This window comes from Zeus faber (genome assembly GCF_960531495.2).
Source record: "Zeus faber genome assembly, chromosome: 8".
Lineage (NCBI taxonomy): Eukaryota > Metazoa > Chordata > Actinopteri > Zeiformes > Zeidae > Zeus > Zeus faber.
The window spans coordinates 13,895,678-13,915,677 of NC_137195.1; the positions used below are offsets into that span (position 1 = coordinate 13,895,678).

The following is a 20,000-nucleotide window of genomic DNA, read 5'->3' on the forward strand; positions in this document are numbered from 1 at the left end:
ACAGTTGTGTAAAACAAAAAAAACGGTAAAAAGTTATGACCTATATATAGCTCTATATTGTACATACTATGAGCCTGTATATTCCTGAAAAGTGTAATCTTATACATGTGTAATGTAATGTAGTTGTTTTATTTTCTCAAAAAATGCTTTCCCAGTACACATTTTTGCTATAAGCAAATCCTCAACGCTAATGGACACACGTTAGGTTCCTACCTCTGTCCTCCACCGTTCCTCTTTTCCCCTCCATCTCTTCTTTCCTTCCTTTTCCTCTTGTGCTCCTTTCGCTCTTTCACGGCGAGTGCCTTCTTCATGTCTTTCAAAGGGTCCAAGAGGTCCTTCAGTCTGCGGTCTCGCTTTTCTTTCTCCTCCTGAGTGATCCCCTTTCTCATGCCTTTCTCTTTTTCCTTCTCCCGTTCTCTCTCCTCCTTCTTTTCCTTTTCCTGGCCAGTCTTCATGTACCACGGTGTGACCTCTGTCCCAGGTTGTGGGCCGAGGGACACCAGTAAGCCAATGGCCCGCTCCTGTTTCTCCTACAAACAAAAGGTTTAAAAATGGATCGGAGGGGTGATTATCATGATTATCTCATAATTGATCGTGTACTTTTCACTCTGTTTAGATAAAAGTCAATGGAAACATTATGGCAAATAATTGTCGAAAATCCATTAAATAGGAATGATGTAAATCACAAACACGTAATTCGGTCAGGACTGAAATATTAAAAATAGCCAAAAACGACTACAAAGGCTGTCTACAATGACTATTATGAGAGGATTTTTGAGAACTGATTATCATTTCTAGACGTCATGACGAAAAAAAGATATTCATACTCAATGCTGACATATGTCAACATCATGAGGAACAACACTTGTTTTTTTCTCCAGTGACTATTTAAATCTATGTCTGAATTACTTATATCTCTCTCCCCTGTCTCTACAGTATATTTGCATTTTATATAAATGCAATTTTGTGACCCATTTCACTGACACAAGATACAAAAGCAAATTCAGATTTTGGAGACAGACTTATTTATGATAGAATGACAAGTGAAACCATGAAAAACTATATTCTTTGTTTAAAACCATTTCCCATCTTTTCGGACACTTGCCAATGTTGACAAGTCAATCAAAAATAATGTTGAAGAATGAACCAAAAGGTCAACAAGAACAACAAGTGAAAGCCACAATCACCTTCTCATCTTTCTTTTCTTTGAGATACTCCTCATTTCCTTTCTTAACAGAGGAATCTTCCATGGGAAAGAGGTTGATGAATTCCAACGCCCCGCTCCCACCGCTCCTTTCATCTCCATCATCCCTCCTTCCTTCATCCTGTGGGAGGGCACTGCGGGCCTTGTTCCTCAAATACTCTGTGCGAGCCTTCGGTACATTGGAGAGAAAACATTGTCGATGTTATTAAAAGACATTGTTTCAGGAGCCACTACAGTAGTTATTTTTATGTGATCCAAATGATAAAAAGACCTGAATGACCCAAGTCTTATTGTTAATTCATGAGCTAGTGCACGTGCCACTGAGGTGGCATGAATATATTTATCTGCATAATTGCACATTGCAAAATATGTTGCATACCGCCGATATCATTATCCCTGTTAAACACTGTACATACTCTATTGCATACTGTACATGTATGCATGTACATGTACACGCACACACTACTCACAAAAGGTTAGGGATATTCGGCTTTCGGGTGAAATTTCAGGATGAACCTAAAATGCACTATAAACTTTATAGGTCAACTTAATTTGACCTTCTCTAAACTTTTGAATGCACATGTCCAACTGTTCAATGTTTAAGTACTTTTTGCACAACTTGCTGTTCTCTAACAAGGCAAAATTCACAACAGGTGTTTGATCCATGAATCGACCAATAAATGTCCTGGTTCAATAAGAATTGGTATTGAAACAGTCCTCTTCATCATGCTGTTCCCATTTTGACATCAAGAGACCAAGACGACATCTAACAACTGATCAACAGTACCTCGCCATCAGCAGGTTGCCACAGAGATACAGAGAGACTGGAAGAGTCACAGAAAGGCATAGAAGTGGACGTCCTTTAGCCACATCCCACTCTGATGACCGCTTCATTGTGAACAGTGCCCTGCGGAACCAGATGATGAATGCCACTCACTCCAGGCACATTTAAGGGAGATGAGAGGCACCCAAGTGTCACGTCAGACCATTCGAAACCCTTTACATCAGCGTGGTCTGCGTGCTAGACGACCTGCAAGGGTACCTGACCACACCACCAGGCACAGGCATCATCGTCTTGCACAGGCCAGCGAGCATTTGTGCTGGACGAGGGACCAGTGGGCCTCAGTGCTGTTCTCTGATGAAAGTTGATTCATGTTGAGCAGAAATGATGGCCGCCAACGATGTTGCAAGGAGAGCGCTATGCATCAGCCACTGTTGTCACCAGACGAGCCTTTGGTGGTGGTGGTGTTACAGTGTGGGCAGGTATGTCTAGTCAATACAGAACTGCCCTAGACTTTGTGAATGGTAGTGACAAGCCCATATTACCTGAGTAACATCAATAATCCAGTCATTGTGCCCCTGCATGAACAACACAGGCCTCATTTCATCTTCACAACACAGGCCTCATTTCATCTTCATGGAGGACAATGCTCCAGCTCATTGAGGTCGCATCATTAGGGAACGGCTGCTGTAGACTGGGGCACCTCAAATGGAGTGGCCTGCACTTTCTCCAGACCTGAATCCCATAGAAAACCTATGGGATCAGCTGAGTCGCCGTGTAGAGCCCAGTAACTCTGTACCTCAGAACCTCAACGACCTGAGGGTCGCCCTTTAAGAAGAGTGGGGGGCCATGCCTCAGCAGACAATAAGTCGACTTGTGAACAGCATGAGACGTCGTCGTCAAGCTGTAATTGATGCTCAAGGGCACATGACAAATTATTGAGACGTTGACATTTTTTGTTGTGGTATACCCACCACTGTTGTTGGCTTTTGTTTCAATAAATTGTTTGAGATGAGGAAATCACCACTGCATGCTTCTACTTAAATGCCCTACTTTCATATCATATCACTGTAGCGTGAACTTTTCACCCGAAAGCCAAATATCCTTAACTGTGTGTGTGTGTCTCACTCACACACACACACACACCCACCCTATATTTTAAGCCTTTACATTTTTTGCATTTCTGATTTTTATTATTATTTGTTCTTCCTACTTTGTTTTCATTCTTCAGTTTTCTCCCTTTATCATTTCACTGCACCATACTTGTATGACTGCATGTGACAAAAAAAAACAAAAAAACATTGAATGGAAACAATATATTCATAATATCAATCTCAGACAGTAATCTAATGGTCACCTCTCGCTCGGCGCGCTCCACCCGCCGCTTGGCCTCGCGCTCTTCTTCTGCAGCTTGGGCCTCGTCCTTCCGCACGCGCTCAATGTTATCCTTGTTGCGGACATGCCAGCTCTTTTTGGGAAGGATGTTCATGTTGTCAAACCTCACCTCCTTCACAAGCGGCACCTAGAGGGAAAGGGGAGCAAGAAGGTGGTGAGAACCCGGAGGGCGGAGGAGGAGAGAAGAAGAGGGAAGCGAAGCGGAGGCACTTGGGAGGCGCTGATGGAAGATAGGGATGAACGGGATGGGATTCAGCAAACCCCCTCAAAGAAGAGAGAACGGTGGGAGTGGGAGTAGTTCACGGAGTAGTTCACAGGCAGCCGAGTCTGGGCAAAGTGGAGAGGGGAGAAGGCAAGACAAATATCACGTGGCTCTAAGATTGGCTGAGGGAGGGGGAGCAGGAAAATGTCACCCAGCATAGCAGGGGTCGTGCAAAGTTAAGTGGGGGAATTTAAGAAGAACTGGAAAGAAGATTGAGGCGGCAAAAGGGGGGTAAAAGGATGCTCGGGGAGCCGATGACAAAGGAAGTGAAAACATTTTGATGGGAGTCTGAAGGAGAAGTGCTGCCACAGTAAGTTCTCAGCGGGTTGTTTCATTATGGTGTCAGAGAGCCGGGGGGGACAGGCCTGCACCGCTGAGACGTAACAAACGCCAACGTTTCGGACGTATTGCGAGGTTTTGTGCGATGTGCAAAGGTGTGGGACACGTGAGGATGCACAAGCAAAGTGTTGGTTTAATGGTGGAGGTGCCCGTAATGCGGTTTCCAGGCCAGGTGAGGTGGACGTGAAGTGGGGGGGGGGGGGGGAGGCAGGCCTCGCGTGTGCAGGAGCAGTGTAAACAGTTTGAGCAGCGGGAGGAAAAAGGAGAGGTTCAAAATGATGGAAACAAGCTGTGGACAGGCACCGGGCCCATCAACCCGGACGTGGCAGCTGGGCTCAAATCTCAAACGGAGAGAATACAATGGGTGGCGAAGGCAGCAGCAGGTTGTCGGCACGTCGAGGGACTGACTAAGAGACGACCGGGTCAAGGCAGGAGCCGACATGCGGGGCTGAGGATGTGGATGAGAAACACACCGTAGGAGATAGAACGGAGAGCAGATAAACACCAAGAGTAGGGCGACAGCACAACAAGAGGATGCAAGCCGCCATTTAAAAAAAAAAAAAAAAAAAAAGGAAAGGGAGAGAGAAGCAAAACAACCTACCTGTGGGAATTAGAGCCGGAAAGTATTGTACTTTCAGGGTTCTGTATCCTGATCGAACTTCGTCGAAGAAAGCGTCAGAACAGTCTTCGGTGGCGCCGAACACCCAGTTAAATGCAAATCCCACGAGAGCGTGGTGTATTCGATGGTTTGATGACCGCAGCGTGGGTCCCCCTGGCGCGCTAGCCAAACGGTGGCCCCCGTGTTGTGGGTGTCTCGAACTACCGCTGCGTTCGCGTCACACTCGGAAATCTGTAATCCCCAACCTACCCTATCCGAGCTAAACGCGTCCATCGCCTGCGTTCGGGGGAAAAACATGGACGCCTGCGGCACCGAGTACCCGCGGTGTAGGTTGGATCTAAGTTAGTCGCGTTTTCAAATCAAAACGTAGGCAAAAGGACACTTTGTTCGCCGTTAACGGTGTGTGCCGCCATTACGGCGTAACGTCGGGTCTGTTTATCTCGGTAAACCCGGGCCCGAGCCATCCGCCCCGAAATTCCAATTTAAATGGCCGTTCCTTTGCATCCCCCCCCCCCCCCCCCCAGGAGGATTTCGGAGTTTTCCGGATTTCGCTTTCAATGGAACGCAGCATACGAGTCCATGTATGTGACGTCACGACTACCCCCCCCCACCCTCCGGAACCGGAAGTGACTCATGAGGCCTCTCAGTTTCATCGCTTGTCCCACCCACCAGAGGGTGCAAAGGAATACATTCTAAATGAGTATTTACTTTAATTATGACATAATATATAACATCTCTTTATTACCATCCATATATATATATATATATATATAATATTAAATTATATTTCTTTCTAACATTTGAAGTGATACTCAACATGATATTGTATCTATTTTACATCCCGCTTCACAGAGAAAACCAATCAATGTCTCCTCTATGTAGGTATAAGAGCTGACCTAAATCTGTGTTTACCAAAAATAATTTCACCAACATATGTTAAACAGGAATATAAAAAAAAAACCCAATATGTCCCCTTTCACACATTGGTGATTAAAGCACAACTGCAAAAGTAGGCATTGTGCAAATCCCGGATTTTCACATGTCGTGTCCGGTTGGAACTTGGAGAGTCCGGCTGAGCTGTTCAATCTGTTTGACCAGGAACTGCTTGTCACGGGCCTCCTGTCGGGCAAAGAACAAAACCAGCATTTGTTGAAATGCAATCCCGGGGTTGTATTGGAAAACCACGCCGAACTTTTGTGATCGTGAGAGTGGTCCGCCATGACTCACCAGTTTAAGCTGAGCTCTGAGCAATTGGACACTTTTTCCATAGACAGAGGCCAAGGCTATGAAGTAGCACATCACAATACTGTGGACGAGAGCTTTCCGGTTAGAAATCATTAAAACAAACCAATATGGTGTAGGAGCACGCGATACAACTCCGGGTGTGCCGCAGTCAATCTCCAAAATCTTTTCATGACAGAGTATGGATGTGAGAGTGCCACATCACGTCACTCACCAAAAGAAGATAAACAAAGGAATAGAGAAAGCCTGGGAGCCGATATAGAAGAGAAACTCCCGTGTGGCTGGAGAGAGCCGGTAGAACGAGGCTGGAACGATGGCCCACATGGTGGAGGACCAACTGAACGGACCGCAACCCATAGAGGGATGAATCCTGCAAGAGGAGACGATATGATATAGGAGAAGAAAAAAAAACCTTGTTTGGTAATAAAAAAAAATGCAACATATACTCAGCATATCATTATTTTTTGTTTTTTTTTAAATGTTATTAAGTGTGTGGGATCACTTGGCCAGGCTGTAGATCATGACCACCAATGCCAGGCTCCAGCCAAAGAGCAGCACCAGCAGGAAGTACACGGTGGATGTGGTGGAGCGAAATGTCTTTGTGGCAGGACGGCAGTTAGTGAACAGAGTCATCTTGAGACAAATAAAGGAAACGAGGAAAAAAAGTTAAAGTAGATGATCGTAATAATTTTTATTAGCTGTCACGTTAAAGGCAATATTTTTGGAAAAGTGAACCCTGCTCTGAGGAGACACTGTGTGAATTCACCTTCTTGCAGTAGAAGAGGATGAAGAACTTGACGGTGTTGATGAGGGGCAGCACGGGGCAGAACAGAGCCCCCGTCCAGACCACGGTCTGACCGTACACCAACCCCAGGACGTTGGCCGGAACCAGGAACTCCTGGCGACCCACCCACCGAGCCAGCTTACTGGACGAGCGGTCCACGACGATCCTGACCGCAGCGGGTTGGTTTGTTCTCATTATGGTTTTACATGTTTGAATGTCTTGTTTGTACGCAAACATCATCGATGTTTGGTGTATTTGCATCGCTTACCGCCGCGGGAACTCCACCAGGAAGAGCACGGCAATAATGATGAGGAAGTCAAACAGCGCCAGTTTGTACATCTCCTGCCCAACGCGTGTTTCCCAACACTGCAGGGAGACATATAAGCACCGCATGAAAACGCCCCTCCTCGCGGCAAATGTAACGCACGCACCTGATGCACATGTAATAACCTGATATTCCCCGTGGTTGTACTGACACGTCAAACATTTCTCAGCGCTTGTGTCCCCGTTGCAGGTGATCTGACTCCACAGGGTGAAGAGGAGAACCCCCAGACTGACCAACCGCAGGAAAACCGACCTGTGCATGAGAGAGAAATGAACACATTTGGATTGAGCGCGATTCTTCTTCCGCCAAACATTCACATTCACACACACACACTCAACACACAACACACAACACACACACAAACCTCAGCAGAGCCACTATGATGGTCGTGCTGGGGTTGTATCGCTCCAGCAGGGCAATTTGGTCGCAGAGAAAAGGAACCACAAAGTTTCCGGCGGTGATGACCATGGAGGGGAGGTACTCGAAAATCAAACCCAGGATCCCGTCCTCGTTGCTTTTACTCTGTTAGAAACACAAGGGGCAGAATTTAGAGTGTGTAGGTCTACAGGACCAAAAGGTACGGTCAGTCAAAAAAAACAAAAACAGTGATCCACACGGACCTGGCTGAAGTCGGTGGCCAGGAAAATGCCATATAAGGCGGCTCCAATGAGGCCGAAAGCAACGAGAGACAGAAAGACACGGAGAGAGTACAGCACAACTTTTTGACACAAGGTGAGAGAGGCCATCCTCTTCTTCATCCTCTCCTCCTCCAGCTCCATCTGACAGAGAGAGAGAGAGAGAGAGAGAGAGAGAGAGAGGAAGATAAATAGCCATTGCACTGCATCAGGCCTCCATGTTTTAAACAGCCGCCCCTTCTCTCCCTGCAACAGGCTCTGACCCGGACGGATACACCCCTGACCTGGAGCTGGTAGTGGATGTTTTTCTGTTTCAGTTTGGCCGCTCGGTCTCCAAGGCAACCGTAGTCCCAGCCGATAAACACGATCCTGCTGTAACTGCCCGTCGCACCACCCCCTGTTGCCACGGCAATGCGGGCAGCGCTCCCCATGCTAAGGGAGTGGAATACAGATGTAAGGCAGGAGAAATACGGGAAAATATACCAAAATGTCATGGTTTAGGATGAGACCGTGCACTCCGGGGGGATTCTTCAGACGCCTTTATTTTGACGGCGAATCCATGTTAAAATGGATGTACTGCCGACGTACTAAAACAGGCTTCTCCGGGACGTCAGTATAACTCAGCCGAACTTTGCGTAAAAAAGGTCATTTTAATTTTGCATGAGCCTGGAGCATTTACTTGACACGCACACACACGCACGCACGCACGCACACACGCACACACAACAACAACAACAAAACTACAAACTGTGCACCTACAACATACCGTGCAATGATACAGATGAGACAGAAGGCAAAATAAAAGATGGCGGTGAGAAGGTAGGCGAGTGGAATGTTGTAGACGTCACCGCCTTCCATTATTGTGTCCTTGTAGTAGCCATAAAACAGGTAGGAATACTCCATGAAACCCTGAAATAAAGGACAAAGACAGAGCTAGAGCTTGTCTTGCCTTGTTTTTGTTTACTTATATGTTGATAAAATCCAGTGCTGGGTTATTCACAACAGACAAATGAGTGATCAAATGTAGTTGGACAAAGAAACAACATCTAAAGCTTTTTATCTTATGACTCTGTTGTGATAACACCCGTAACAGGCCACTGAAGGTCATATTTCTTTCTTACGGTTCCAGAAAGTAAGTCCAGGAAGTATTGGTAGAACACCACTGGACCATCAGGTGTAGGATTATACACTGTGCAATTTACTGGAACTGGAAAACACAACACAAGACACATTAAAGTCAATTATAGTCCATTTCTCTGGTTGTTGGTCCCACTTTGGGAAGCTGAGCAGAGGGAAAACCGACCATTTTGAACCAAATGATTCACTTGAAGGCATGTCGCCGCCTTATGTTTACCCGGCGACAGCGCTGTATGTTCTCTTCTGTTTATGACTTTACCAGAGGTGTTGACAGGGCTCGCCCCGGCCGATCGAAACCAAATGCTGGGGGTGAGGACGAATCCGGCGATCAGCAAGAAAGACAGGAAGTTGAGCACCACCAGAAACCGTAGGAACAGAAAATAAGACTGGACGCCGCCACCAAAGTTCCCTGTCAGGGGAGGACAGCCATGATGCCAATGTAAAGGTAGCACGACGCAAACAATCTGCAATATACGAACGAACATATTGAATTCCATTTTTGCCATGGTAATGCAATCTATATGTGGTTTGCCTTCAATTGATGAATTTTAATGTGTGACCAATCTCTTTATTTGCTTTCTGAGACAACTTTAGACCAACCTCCGATTTTGTGCAAAGACTTCCTCCATAGTGCGAAAAGGGAGAGAAATCCTCCGATGTTTTCCTGGGCCCTGCTCAGCGACTTGGCCTTGCTTCTCTTCCAGGACTGCCAGCTAGACACCACTGGCACTTGCATTTTCTGGATCTGCCTGTAAAGAGTATGACAATTATACAACCCCTTTAATGTAATTAAACCCTCACCGTCTATTAAACAAGTACTTGATGTCTGGAAGAGCAAGACAGGCCATATAATAAAAAAAGCCAAAATACTGCTATAATTTAAACCACTGGCATTTTTGAAGCTCATAAATTCAGAAAGAAACATTGAGGAAAAGAATGAAACCAGGGTTGATTAACAATTTTCAACAACAAGAAGTAGAAGCGGACAACATTCTTGGGGGGCACAATCTAGTATCTAGTATGTAGACACCATGCGGCTCTCTTCAGGGTCATGGGCATGGGAAGGTTCCTGAACTCTTTGGGCTCTTCCCTCCCCGCATCCTCCTCCGCGGTGCTCGGCTTGAATTCAGGTGAGTTCTGTTTCGACTCTGCAGAGTGAACCCTTCGAAACCGTAGCGACCCCTGAGCGCCACCATAACGGCTTCCTTGGACCAGGAGAGAAACACAGCTGAATCAGTAAAATATTAAAATAAAATTAAAAAAATATGTGCCCCCTTTCTGAAGACCTATTATTGGCAAGACCTGAAACGAGCACTTAATGCTCTAAAATAGATCAATGTGTGTGAATTAAAGCAATGGTTTAAAATTCCTCCGCCCATGAAATTATGGGAAGCTTTTGGCTGCAGTCGTTGCTGTTAAGGATCGTTCAACCAGTTATTAAGTTTAAGGTGGGAATTGCTTTTCCACATGGGTGATATGGGTATTTGGTAACTTTTATCCATTAAATGAATGATGAAATAAATAATAACCTAAAAAAATGTATTTTGTGTTCCCTTCTCAAGTTCCCTTTGTCTAATATTACAATTTGTCTAAAGAGCTGAAACCATTCAGCCTGACAAATATGCAATAATAGAGGTAATCAGGAAGGGGGAAAAAACTTTTCACAGCTCACTGTAATTACGAGTACAAGGCAATCCATTGAGAATATGGTTATGACAGTAGTGACCTTAAAGTTATTAACATGTAAGTTGTTACTAACAGGTAAATGGAATCAAAAGTCTTGACACAGGTGAGGGAACAGCCCCGTCCGCTCTGCTTACCTGCAGTCGCTGAGCTGTGGCTCTGTAGCTCAGTGGCCATTTCCTGGACACAATGGAAACAAACCGATTGAGAGAACAATCGTGTCAAAACCACATCTAACACTGCGTCGCCTCCAGATCAGAGGAGAAAGAGGAAAGAGGGCTGATTTGTATAAAGGGCAGAATGGTGCCGATCCAGGAATTTATTTTCCCTTTTCTTTCACATCCCATCATCCATGCCCCATGCACTTTAGACCCTATGTAAATGACCACGCAGGTACTTCCTTGTAGACTTAACCCACTACCTCCATGGAGATAATGGGTTTGTAGCCACCCAAATACAAACTCACGCTGATTTGAAGTGCTCGGTAGTCACGTGGATCTATAACTACTAAATATTAATTCAAATCTATATATTAAATATTAATTCAAATCTATATTTAGTATGGGTGTTATTGTAAGGTAACATAAGGTTTGTTCAATAATTACCTTTGAGCATTAGTGAGCGCTAGTGATGAAGACCTTTTCTATTAAATTCAACTTACCAAGTACAACTGTAAAGTCTCGCTGATTAAGATCGGAAATAAAAGACCTGCGCTTGAAAATTCAGAGGAAATGATACCGTGTGTATTCCTTGTGTAACAATGGTTGCAAAACAAGAGTGTTACAATCGTCAAAGGTTAGGGAAACAGTCTGAGGCAAACACATAAAGAAACAAAAAATCCAAGCTGCGACAATAAAAAGGTATGAAATGAGGTTGGCTGCACGGGATGTAAAAAGAAATACAGTGAATACATTTTGCACAGATACAGAATAGATAACTAACTTGTGCGTTGGGTTTTGGCATGGGAGAAGGAAAACAAGAATAACCAAAACCGTGAATAAATAAACCGTCTGTATTTTGACTGATTTCAAAGTCAAATCCTTAATAACACAACTTTACATACTCGTGGTTGCAGGTGAGGTTAGTTTCGACTTGGCCGTCAGCTACCATCACATTTTATAGACAAAGTAGCTCCGGCTTGAGGGAGTGAGATGTTGAGCCCAGTAATGTCGAACCATGCGTACACTGCAGAATTGTTTTCAATGTTTATTTTGTTGTGCGGTTGAATTAGGTAGCTTTAAACAAATCGTCAGGTTTGAGAGCCTTTTTGTTTTGTTCTAACATTTGGTCCCAACTCAGAATGGTCTTTGGAAGTACAGACATTTTGGAGTGAACACGTCACGGTCGTGTGTTGCGAAGGGTTGGTCAATACGCTGCGGTGGTTCAGTTCGTGCATACACTTTCAACAGTGACATTTTAAACATTAGAAAGGACAGAATACACAACAAACAATAAATGTAAACAACCCATTAAACAACAGCATAGGAAGGGCAGAAGGAACAGAAGGGTGTTCTTTGTTTGCCTCAGTTCATTGTGTCTACAAAGGTCTTTAGAATAATTAGGTAAACTGTTAAAAAGGTGATACGGTGTCACCGACTGTAGAATTCTACCAAACTGCCTGCTCAGTCCTTTGTTTCCCTTATGCTTGGAGTTTTGCCTGGTATCTGGAGTACAGTTGATGTGTATACCACTATATCACAATTTATGTACACAATTGCCATTGATTCATTACTTTCAAATGTGTGCTTTGCTCCAGTGTAGTTGTTTCATATAAACTAACAAAAACGATTCACATTGTGTTGCTGTTTTACCTGCTTTACAGAAGAATATTTAAATGAATAGTTGTGATTATAATATCTGAAAAATAAAAAGTGTGACCTGGGTGCATTACTGTAGTCATCAATTACTAGTTATCGAATGTTGGATGAAGATCATAGTAATGATTCCATTTCCCCTATCTTTAAATACATTTAAAAACAAAAAGGACTGTAATGGAAGTCAACTACTTGGAATGTGAAGTGTGTGGAAAAGAATAAAGTGAAGCCAAATTCATTATGATAGTGGAGCAGTTGTCTTTAAAATGACCTCACATTCTCATATTTTATAGGAAAATACATGAGGGGAAGGGTTAAACAATCTACAAATATCTAATTTGCCAGTCGCGCCATTACAAAATAGTATTCAATGAGCTGAACTTTGCTCCACCATCGTATCACTACTTAAATCTGTGTCTCTAGAGTTTGTAACGATGAGTCTCCAATGGCAGTGTCACGTGGTTTCACGCCTCACACCGGTTTGTGTGATTAATTCGATAACGTTTCTCACACGGGAGAACATAATGCCAGCACTTCATTAAAGAAAACACCGTTAGAGCGGTGTGACGCTTAAAACCAACACAGATGAGTGAATGAACACAGGATGTTGCATAGTTGCTCTCAACCTCCCAAATGACCACACAAGCTCCAAAAAAAACAAAACGACATTCACTCTTTCTTCTTTGCGCTCGTGTCCTCTTTCAAGTTATCTGTCTTTTCAGTCTCCGACTTTCCCTCGTTCTCCCCCCTCTTCCCTTCCCGCCTCCCTCCTTTCAGTGCTCGGCCGAGCACGATGCAGCCGATGGCGATGACGTGCATGACGAAGTAGATGGAGGTCCAGTAGTGGATGGTGTCGCTGGCCTTCAGCAGGACGAAGCCCATGCACATGTAGTCGTAGGCCCTCATCTTGAGGAACCAGTGAACCCAGTCGAAGACACTCTGTCCGCGGGGCCCCAGTTTGGCCCGGACCGAGGCCTCCATGGCAGATTCGGCCGCAATGCACAGAGGGATGGTGAGGAAGGAGAGGTAGTAGCCAGCATGCAGCCCGTGCCAGTAGGCACTGATGAACATGGTCCAACCGGCCCTAAGAGTAGAAGGTAGACATTAGGGAGCAGGCAGTGACGGAAGAAAGGGGGACAAAACAACATTGATCAACAATAACAACTCGATTCACCCTGTGAGGTTGTTTTAACAGCTAAAATCACAGTCCTGATTCTAGATTTAATTGAAAAATGATTCTGATGAGCAATAGTTCATGACTTGGCGTGGTTTTTTTAGTGGAAGTTACTTGCTGTTATCCAACAACTTTATTATATTGTTTATTTTTAAGTCTGAAAACTGCTTTTCTGGTTCAGGTCTTTCTAAAAAAAAAGATAACAAAAGATTCCTCATCCAAGTGAGACTACCTCGCCAAATAACTAAATATAATCTACATTCAATTAAATTCTTAAAAATTTGTTCATTTTTTAACTTACGGTATTTTGGAGGTAGAAGCCATGCTGTTAAATAGCTTTATCCCTTGAGAATAACAAACACCTCTACTTATTCACCCTTATCATTACCTGAGGGTGTATGACTTGAAGGGGGAGTTGGGGTAGATGTAGTGATGCAGCCACCACTGCACCGTCATGTTCCAGTAGCGCATGCCGTGGCGGACCTTCACGCAGAAGTCCGTGTTGTAGCAATCGATGTTCTGGATGGTTTTGAAGTCATAAGCCACCGGGGCGTTTGGGTCGGGGCTACAGTTCGCGGTGGGTCCCCCGCCGGGCTTGGACAGCGCCCCCTCTGGGTAGCAGCCCAGCCCTGCGCTGATACAACCTGCCTCCGCTCCGCACCACGCCGCGTAGAAACGCATCCGGAACACGAAGAACACCACCGTCATGTAGAACAACCTGGAGAGGAGACACAAACAACCGAATAAAAGAAGATATCTTTACATATTGTGGTGTGGAGATGGGATGGTTTGAGCAGCCACACCTGACCTGGATCGCGGCGATTGGGTCAGGGTGGCTGCATACCTGTTGCTCATTGGTTGAGCTAACAAGCAGCAGGTTAAAACCCCCATCTAACACACACTCAGGATAGGAGCCCTGTCATGACGTGTGTGTAAACAGTATATGTACATGCGCACTTGATTTTGCTTGAAATATCCTCTGTCACGATACCTGAAGAAGTAATTCTGGTCCAGGAACTCCTCTGTGATGACATAAGCGAGTGGGAAGACGGAGTTGACAGCCAGGAAAAGCGCCCCGTAGACCGGAACCAGCTTCAGCCGCTGTAAGCACGGGGTCCAGCCGGGCAAGGAGAGCGGGCTGGGCTGCCTGAGCCAGTCCACATAGGTTTGGAAGCGGAAAAAGGGGCCTTTAACGAAATGGAGGGATGAGATAAAAAGGGGTGAAGACAGGATTGACGGATGCCGGTGACAGGAAGACGGATAGTAAAACATTTGGGGCACACAGAGCGCAGTCGGGGACAAAGTGGTCGGGTGGACAAAGGGAATAAGTAAACAGAAGAAAAAAAACAGGGAGCGCGATTAAAAATAATCGGAATCAACTTCATGTCACGAAAATGTGTATGAACTCACAGAATTTTGAACAAGAGGCAGAGAGTGAGACAAAGAGAGAAAATGGGTTAAAATGGATGCAAAAGTAAATTCACACAAAACACAGATACAGAAATATTCAGACATCATATGTAACCTTCATGTGGCTGAAATGAAAACGGTTGTCCCGTCCTCAATGTAATGACTAGCTAAAGCTGCATTAAGCATAATTCAGAGTTCCCTCGCACTCTCTTCCGTGAAATGATTTTACGTCTACCTTCGGTGGCCGAGGAGGAACAAAAAGCGCAGGGTGAAGCGGCGCAATAACCCGCCATGTCAAGCGAGGAGGTGCGATACCTCACACAACCTGTTCAAAATCAGTATTTAGCAACCCTTCTTATTATAGGGAGTCTTCTGATTCATTCGGCTAGCGGAAATATCACTTATTGCAGCTTAAAGATCCCGTAACCATGAAAGAGTGATGAAGAGATAAGTGAAAAGTGATACAAACTGAGAGACCTACCTGTCATGATACCCACATAGCAGTAGCTATAGGAAAGTATATCATACACCGAGGGCTCCTGCGACAGACCACCAATGATAGGAGACTTGGCGAAAGAGCTCACTTCCTTTTTCTTCTCCAGGTGGAAACTTTGCACCTCATTGGCGAGACTCACCATCTGGTTACAAAGACAGAAAGAGAAAAAGGTAAATATGGCATTTACACTACATGATATGTCACAAAGATTAAACAAACCCAAACAGCTTCAAAATAATCAGAGATGCAGTTGCAAACATTTCCACATAGCAACTACACGAATGGAAAAAGACATTAGCTCTCTGTTCAGATCAGGAACTTCATCCAAAGCAAACAAATGGCAAGAAGCCTGTGCAGCATACTTTTAATTTTGTCAAAAAATGAAAACGTTGAGACATTCATAGATGCCGGAACAAGTCAGAACATGCTTTCTGTACATGTAGCACAGGAGAAGTCCAGCTCGTATGTGGATACAGGAGTTGGACTTTAATATTAGGCATAAATCTAACATGAGTGAGACATGTTAATGTCTCTCATGAACGGCTGCACCAGACAAAAGTAAATACGTAGGTCTCATCTTTTTTGGTACCTTGAGTGTGAGGAGAAGTTGGATGGCGTTGGCAAATGGTGTTGGTGATGGAAGACCGAACCACGTCACCATCCGGAAGAATAAGAGGTAAAGAAAGGTCCAGCTGAGGGAGAGAGCTGGAGCACTCCTGGTGGAGCAAGGAGAGATGTCAAGGAAGAACCCAAAAAAGTAATTCATTAGTACTATTAATATTAGTGTTATTATTATAAGGAGTAGTAGTGGAAGAAACAGCTGTAGTAGTAGTAGAAGTAAGGAATTTAACAGCTACAAACATGTTTTTTTTTGTGTCATAAGAGGGGGCGAGGGGAGAATGAGAGGGGAAATACAGAGAAGTGGTGAGGCTGAAGCGGTTACAGAAGCCTCCATTTCAAATAGCCCTGGTCTCAGCTTCTTACCGCCAGCTGCTCTTAATGATTATCCATGTCCCGATCACTGTCACCAGGGAGTGAAGTGTGTGGATACGACATGTCGCTATGGTTATTGAGAGGCCCAAGAGCAAAGACGCCCCTTGCTTCACGGGAGGACCTGGAGCAAAGTTATTAAAGCAAAGGAACATTATATGATAAAATTCAAGCATGTAAGCGTAAACAGGGGGATGACTAAATAACATGACTAATAATAAATGATATTTACAAAATGCATATTCATTGTTCATGAAAATTACAAGATGTTTTATTGCGTTACATGGATCAGTCTCGAAAATTCACAAGAGTGGAGTATATGCCTGAATACAAAAGAAAAGACGAGGATTTTCTTTTTGTATGTCCCGCTAGACACAGTTTGGGACTTGTGCGACAGCATTCCAAAAAGCATTGAAGCTGACTGAAAGACAAGAGTTCGAGAAACCTACTCCTCATTTGGTGCTTGATGCAAACACACAGTTAGGTGTTTCCATTATTGTATGCATCAAACGCATCTGTCCATGTTGATTAAATCCCGCTACCTTCAATACATAGTTTAAACCTAAACCTAGAGTACTCACTGAGATAACGAAAGAGGAATCCAATAGGGATGGAGGCAGCAAGGACCCCCAGGTAGACCAGCTCGTCTGGAGACATCTCTCTGCAAGGCAACAAAACAGAACACTGCTTTACTTACAAAAAGAGGAATATCCTTTAAATCTCCAGCTTTCCCACCGGTACTAACAGTGTATTTATTCATGAAGTGCAAGACCAAAATAATCTCCATGTCCCCTTGTCTACACTGACGGTAGGACTGAAGCTAAATTTGTGGGGTCAATGATATTTGCTTCATGCGCCCGAGCGTAATGGGGATAATCTTCTTTTACGATTATAACTGATTATGCATTTTCCACAAACTGCACAATGCATTCAAAGTATAAGTTGGTAATGACGCAAGACACAAATACATACAACTACGATGACCGCGTGAGGTTGGGGAAGGACGTTTGGAAATATTTGATGTAAACTGCGCGGCTTTGGGTTGCTCTTTAACTGACAACCCATAAAATAGTCTGTGTCGGGTGGGTTATGGGATACACGAGTCTCAGGATTCCATTCAAAACTAAAACGTTTTTCTTTCAACTTCCATCATCGGGTTTCAACCGTATCTTCCCTGGGAGACTTGTTTCGTTTTTCTCCCAAGTTGTCCTTCTTCTGTTCGGTGCATTTGTCTCTTTGCCGCTTGAGGTTGTGGAGGACATGTTTCACCTGAAGTTGCCGTTCTGTTATGTAAACGTCCATCCATAGCGACCACAACGAGCAAGGCGGCTCGATCAAATCCCCCACGACTCAGGCTTCCAGCCCTGGAAACAGCGTGTGCATCACGCAGATCCCGAACGGACGTTTCCAAGAAAACGGCAGATAAATAACGCCCAACGTGCGATTCAACAACATATCACGGGTCTAACCAGGTAAAGGGTGCGAGCTGCAAACGAACACAGGTTCGATGGAAGCAGGATAGCCCAGCGCAAATCAGCTTGAGAATGCTGATGTCTGTCCACCCCATAATAAGTCAGATAGGAACACATCTCAACATTGCTTAACAACACAACCTTTCCCCATCCGAGGCAGCCAGCCGCCCACACCATGCTAGCTAACGTTAGCTGCGGACATCTGGCTCGCTGGAGCGTCGCTTCGCTGTGAACACGCCGGGAACGATGTCATACAAACCGGACACGTACGTGGATGCGGGTCCCACACGGAATGAATAATTCCACGCACTTCACTGCAGCGTCCAGGGTCGTGTTTCCATCCAGATCTCCGCTCCCGTGTCTGGTCGTGGAGCAATACGCAACTTCCGGGTTGAGGTGAACTGACCCGCCCACGGATCATACCACTTACTCCGAAAAAGGGGTGTGGGCGACGCCATTGTAAAGGCAACACGTTCCCATCGGTCCGCGATACAGATTTTACTTGTTTATTTTACAGTATTCCGGCCATTGCTGGCTGTTGAAGTGCCATGAATGTTTTATCAGAAAAGCCAAGGTACAACGCCAGATAATTTACGACAATTCTTGCAATAAATACAAAGACAAATTCCAGGTCAAACTCAAGAGGACTTTATTTAAAGATGTATCAGGTGGCACAAGACACCGCCCGCACACTTCTTAATCCTCCTCTTCATCGTCAGCGCCTCCAGCGCCGGCGTGGCCCTTCTTGGCGTTCTTTCTCTTGACACGGCCAGGGCGTCCACCGCCGTACGGGGACCTGAGGGAGAAGTCAATGTGCTTCTGGCTGTCCAGGCGGACCACGAACGAGGGGATGTTCACCACCTGCTTGCGCACTCTGCAACAGAAAGAAATTGACGATATAAAAAACAGAACCCGTCAGAAGCGTCATCGTTTCAGGGTTCTGCAATCACAAGAAAGTTAAAGAAAGGAAAGTGCTACCGGGTTGCATCTCTGTACTGAACGCAACTTACAACAGGCCTCATTGACGAGAAATTCATGACATCACAGAATATCAGGAAATTGAATTAAATCACCGGCCTCTGTACACAACCCTCAGTTGTTCTTAGCGCCTGTTGCGCGTCACATTTGCCCGAGGTGCAATCCCCCGTACATTACCTGACAGCCACATTTCCATGGCAACGGTCTGAGCCCTCCTCCTCGGCAGGATTGGCTCTGGGCAATTTCTAGTATCAAGGTATACGGTTTTGATACCGAATTGACCTTGTCGAAACGTTTAACTGGTCTCAGCGGAGACTGAAGCGAGGCGGCGGCCCTCTGATGGAAGAGGAAGCATCATGTTTCTTATGAGTACGGCAGCCACGCCAAGGAGAGCCTCACGCCCGCCACAAACCCTCAGCTCAGTTGCCGGTCGCTTACCGAATGTGCCTCTGGCGGATGAGAACTCGAGCGTGGTGGATGCTCTTGGCGAGACCCAGCTTGAAGACCTGCGTCTGGAGCCTCCTCTCCAGGAAATCCTCCACCTTCAGGCCCAGGATGTAATCCAGCTTCATCTTACCCTCGTCCAGCACGCCAATTCTCACCAGACGCCTGAGCAGGGCGTTACCTAGGCGACACGGCAGCCGGTTAAGCTTCACAAGAAAACAGACCAAAATCTGAAGGAAATCGACCGTGAGCGTTTGCGTTTCCGGCAGCGCAGACCTCACGTCGAGTCACTTAAACGGGCTTGGCCTCATTGACGAGGAATTCTTGACACCACAGAGAGTCTGACAGTTGATAGTTAAATCATCGGCCAAGTTTTGAGCGCCGCCAGATCCCTACCTTCAAACAGACGCTTGGGATCCTTCTCGTCCAGGGTGAGCAGCTCCCTGGCGGCCTTGCGGATCTTGGCCAGGGTGAACTTCACCCGCCACACCTCACGCTTGTTCCTCAGGCCATACTCGCCTAAAGACACAGGGCTCAGCGTCAGCGGGGGGGGGGGCATTCGCAACAACATTGTGTGTGTGTGTGAATTGGAAATGGAGACCGTGCGGTGACGCGTCATACCGATGAGTTTCAACTCCTGGTCGAGACGGGACTTCTCGAAGGGGCGACGGGGGGTGACATAAGTCTTGCGGCAAACCCAACTCCTGGCGACGGGCATGGTCGCTTAATACGCCTGTGAGTAAAAAAAAAAAAAAGTGGTAAGTCTGACATGAACACACCGCACAGCGCGCCCTGCTAACCTGCTTTAGCTGGCCA

The 20,000-nt window shown here is 45.5% G+C and overlaps 4 protein-coding genes across 6 annotated transcripts in view; all 4 read right to left on the reverse strand.

Moving 5' to 3' along the window:
* Positions 1-4,744, reverse strand: part of leng1 (leukocyte receptor cluster (LRC) member 1) — a 5,676-nt gene extending 932 nt beyond the window's left edge. The window contains exons 1-4 of the mRNA XM_080005384.1: positions 4,583-4,744; positions 3,343-3,507; positions 1,188-1,373; positions 214-530 (exon numbers count right to left, since the gene is read on the reverse strand). Coding sequence (XP_079861510.1) covers positions 214-530; positions 1,188-1,373; positions 3,343-3,474 — 635 coding nt within the window. The 5' untranslated portion in view covers positions 3,475-3,507; positions 4,583-4,744. The remainder of the gene's footprint in view (positions 1-213; positions 531-1,187; positions 1,374-3,342; positions 3,508-4,582) is intronic.
* An 885-nt stretch (positions 4,745-5,629) lies between these two features.
* Positions 5,630-10,833, reverse strand: tmc4 (transmembrane channel-like 4; the record flags this gene model as incomplete). Its single annotated transcript, XM_080004753.1, has 17 exons — positions 5,630-5,719; positions 5,828-5,906; positions 6,057-6,212; positions 6,345-6,475; positions 6,609-6,792; positions 6,895-6,992; positions 7,077-7,203; positions 7,316-7,473; positions 7,572-7,730; positions 7,871-8,018; positions 8,353-8,495; positions 8,708-8,793; positions 8,983-9,132; positions 9,324-9,472; positions 9,754-9,928; positions 10,544-10,586; positions 10,828-10,833. The coding sequence occupies 17 exons, from the start codon at positions 10,831-10,833 to the stop codon at positions 5,636-5,638; spliced, it is 2,076 nt and encodes a 691-aa protein (XP_079860879.1). The 3' UTR covers positions 5,630-5,635.
* Positions 10,834-11,168: 335 nt separating this feature from the next.
* On the reverse strand, positions 11,169-18,146 carry mboat7 (membrane bound O-acyltransferase domain containing 7). Its single transcript, XM_080004988.1, has 8 exons — positions 18,033-18,146; positions 16,872-16,951; positions 16,285-16,414; positions 15,890-16,016; positions 15,286-15,442; positions 14,386-14,581; positions 13,783-14,112; positions 11,169-13,304 (listed from the first exon to the last, which is right to left on the reverse strand). Exons 2-8 carry the CDS (start codon positions 16,945-16,947, stop codon positions 12,890-12,892), a joined length of 1,431 nt encoding a protein of 476 aa, XP_079861114.1. The 5' UTR covers positions 16,948-16,951; positions 18,033-18,146; the 3' UTR covers positions 11,169-12,889.
* Positions 18,147-18,394: 248 nt separating this feature from the next.
* The window catches only part of rps9 (ribosomal protein S9), a 2,008-nt gene continuing 402 nt past the window's right edge, over positions 18,395-20,000 (reverse strand). For 2 of the 3 annotated variants that reach the window (XM_080004940.1, XM_080004941.1), the window contains exons 2-5: positions 19,806-19,917; positions 19,581-19,703; positions 19,179-19,365; positions 18,395-18,636 (exon numbers count right to left, since the gene is read on the reverse strand). In XM_080004940.1, the coding sequence (XP_079861066.1) occupies positions 18,459-18,636; positions 19,179-19,365; positions 19,581-19,703; positions 19,806-19,902 (585 nt within the window). In that variant the 5' untranslated portion in view covers positions 19,903-19,917 and the 3' untranslated portion in view covers positions 18,395-18,458. Of the gene's footprint in view, positions 18,637-18,913; positions 19,077-19,178; positions 19,366-19,580; positions 19,704-19,805; positions 19,918-20,000 lie in introns of those variants that run through there. The other variant, XM_080004942.1, reaches the window with a different exon arrangement.

What these genes read in the sequence shown, in the direction of transcription:
- mboat7 (XM_080004988.1), bottom strand. Translation starts at nt 16,947, where the DNA reads ATGTCTCCAGACGAGCTGGTCTACCTGGGGGTCCTTGCTGCCTCCATC. An exon ending in ATTCCTCTTTCGTTATCTCA is followed by an intron (nt 16,415 to 16,871) that starts GTGAGTACTCTA and finishes ACTTTGCTCCAG; the next exon opens with GTCCTCCCGTGAAGCAAGGG. An exon ending in ATCATTAAGAGCAGCTGGCG is followed by an intron (nt 16,017 to 16,284) that starts GTAAGAAGCTGA and finishes TTGCTCCACCAG; the next exon opens with GAGTGCTCCAGCTCTCTCCC.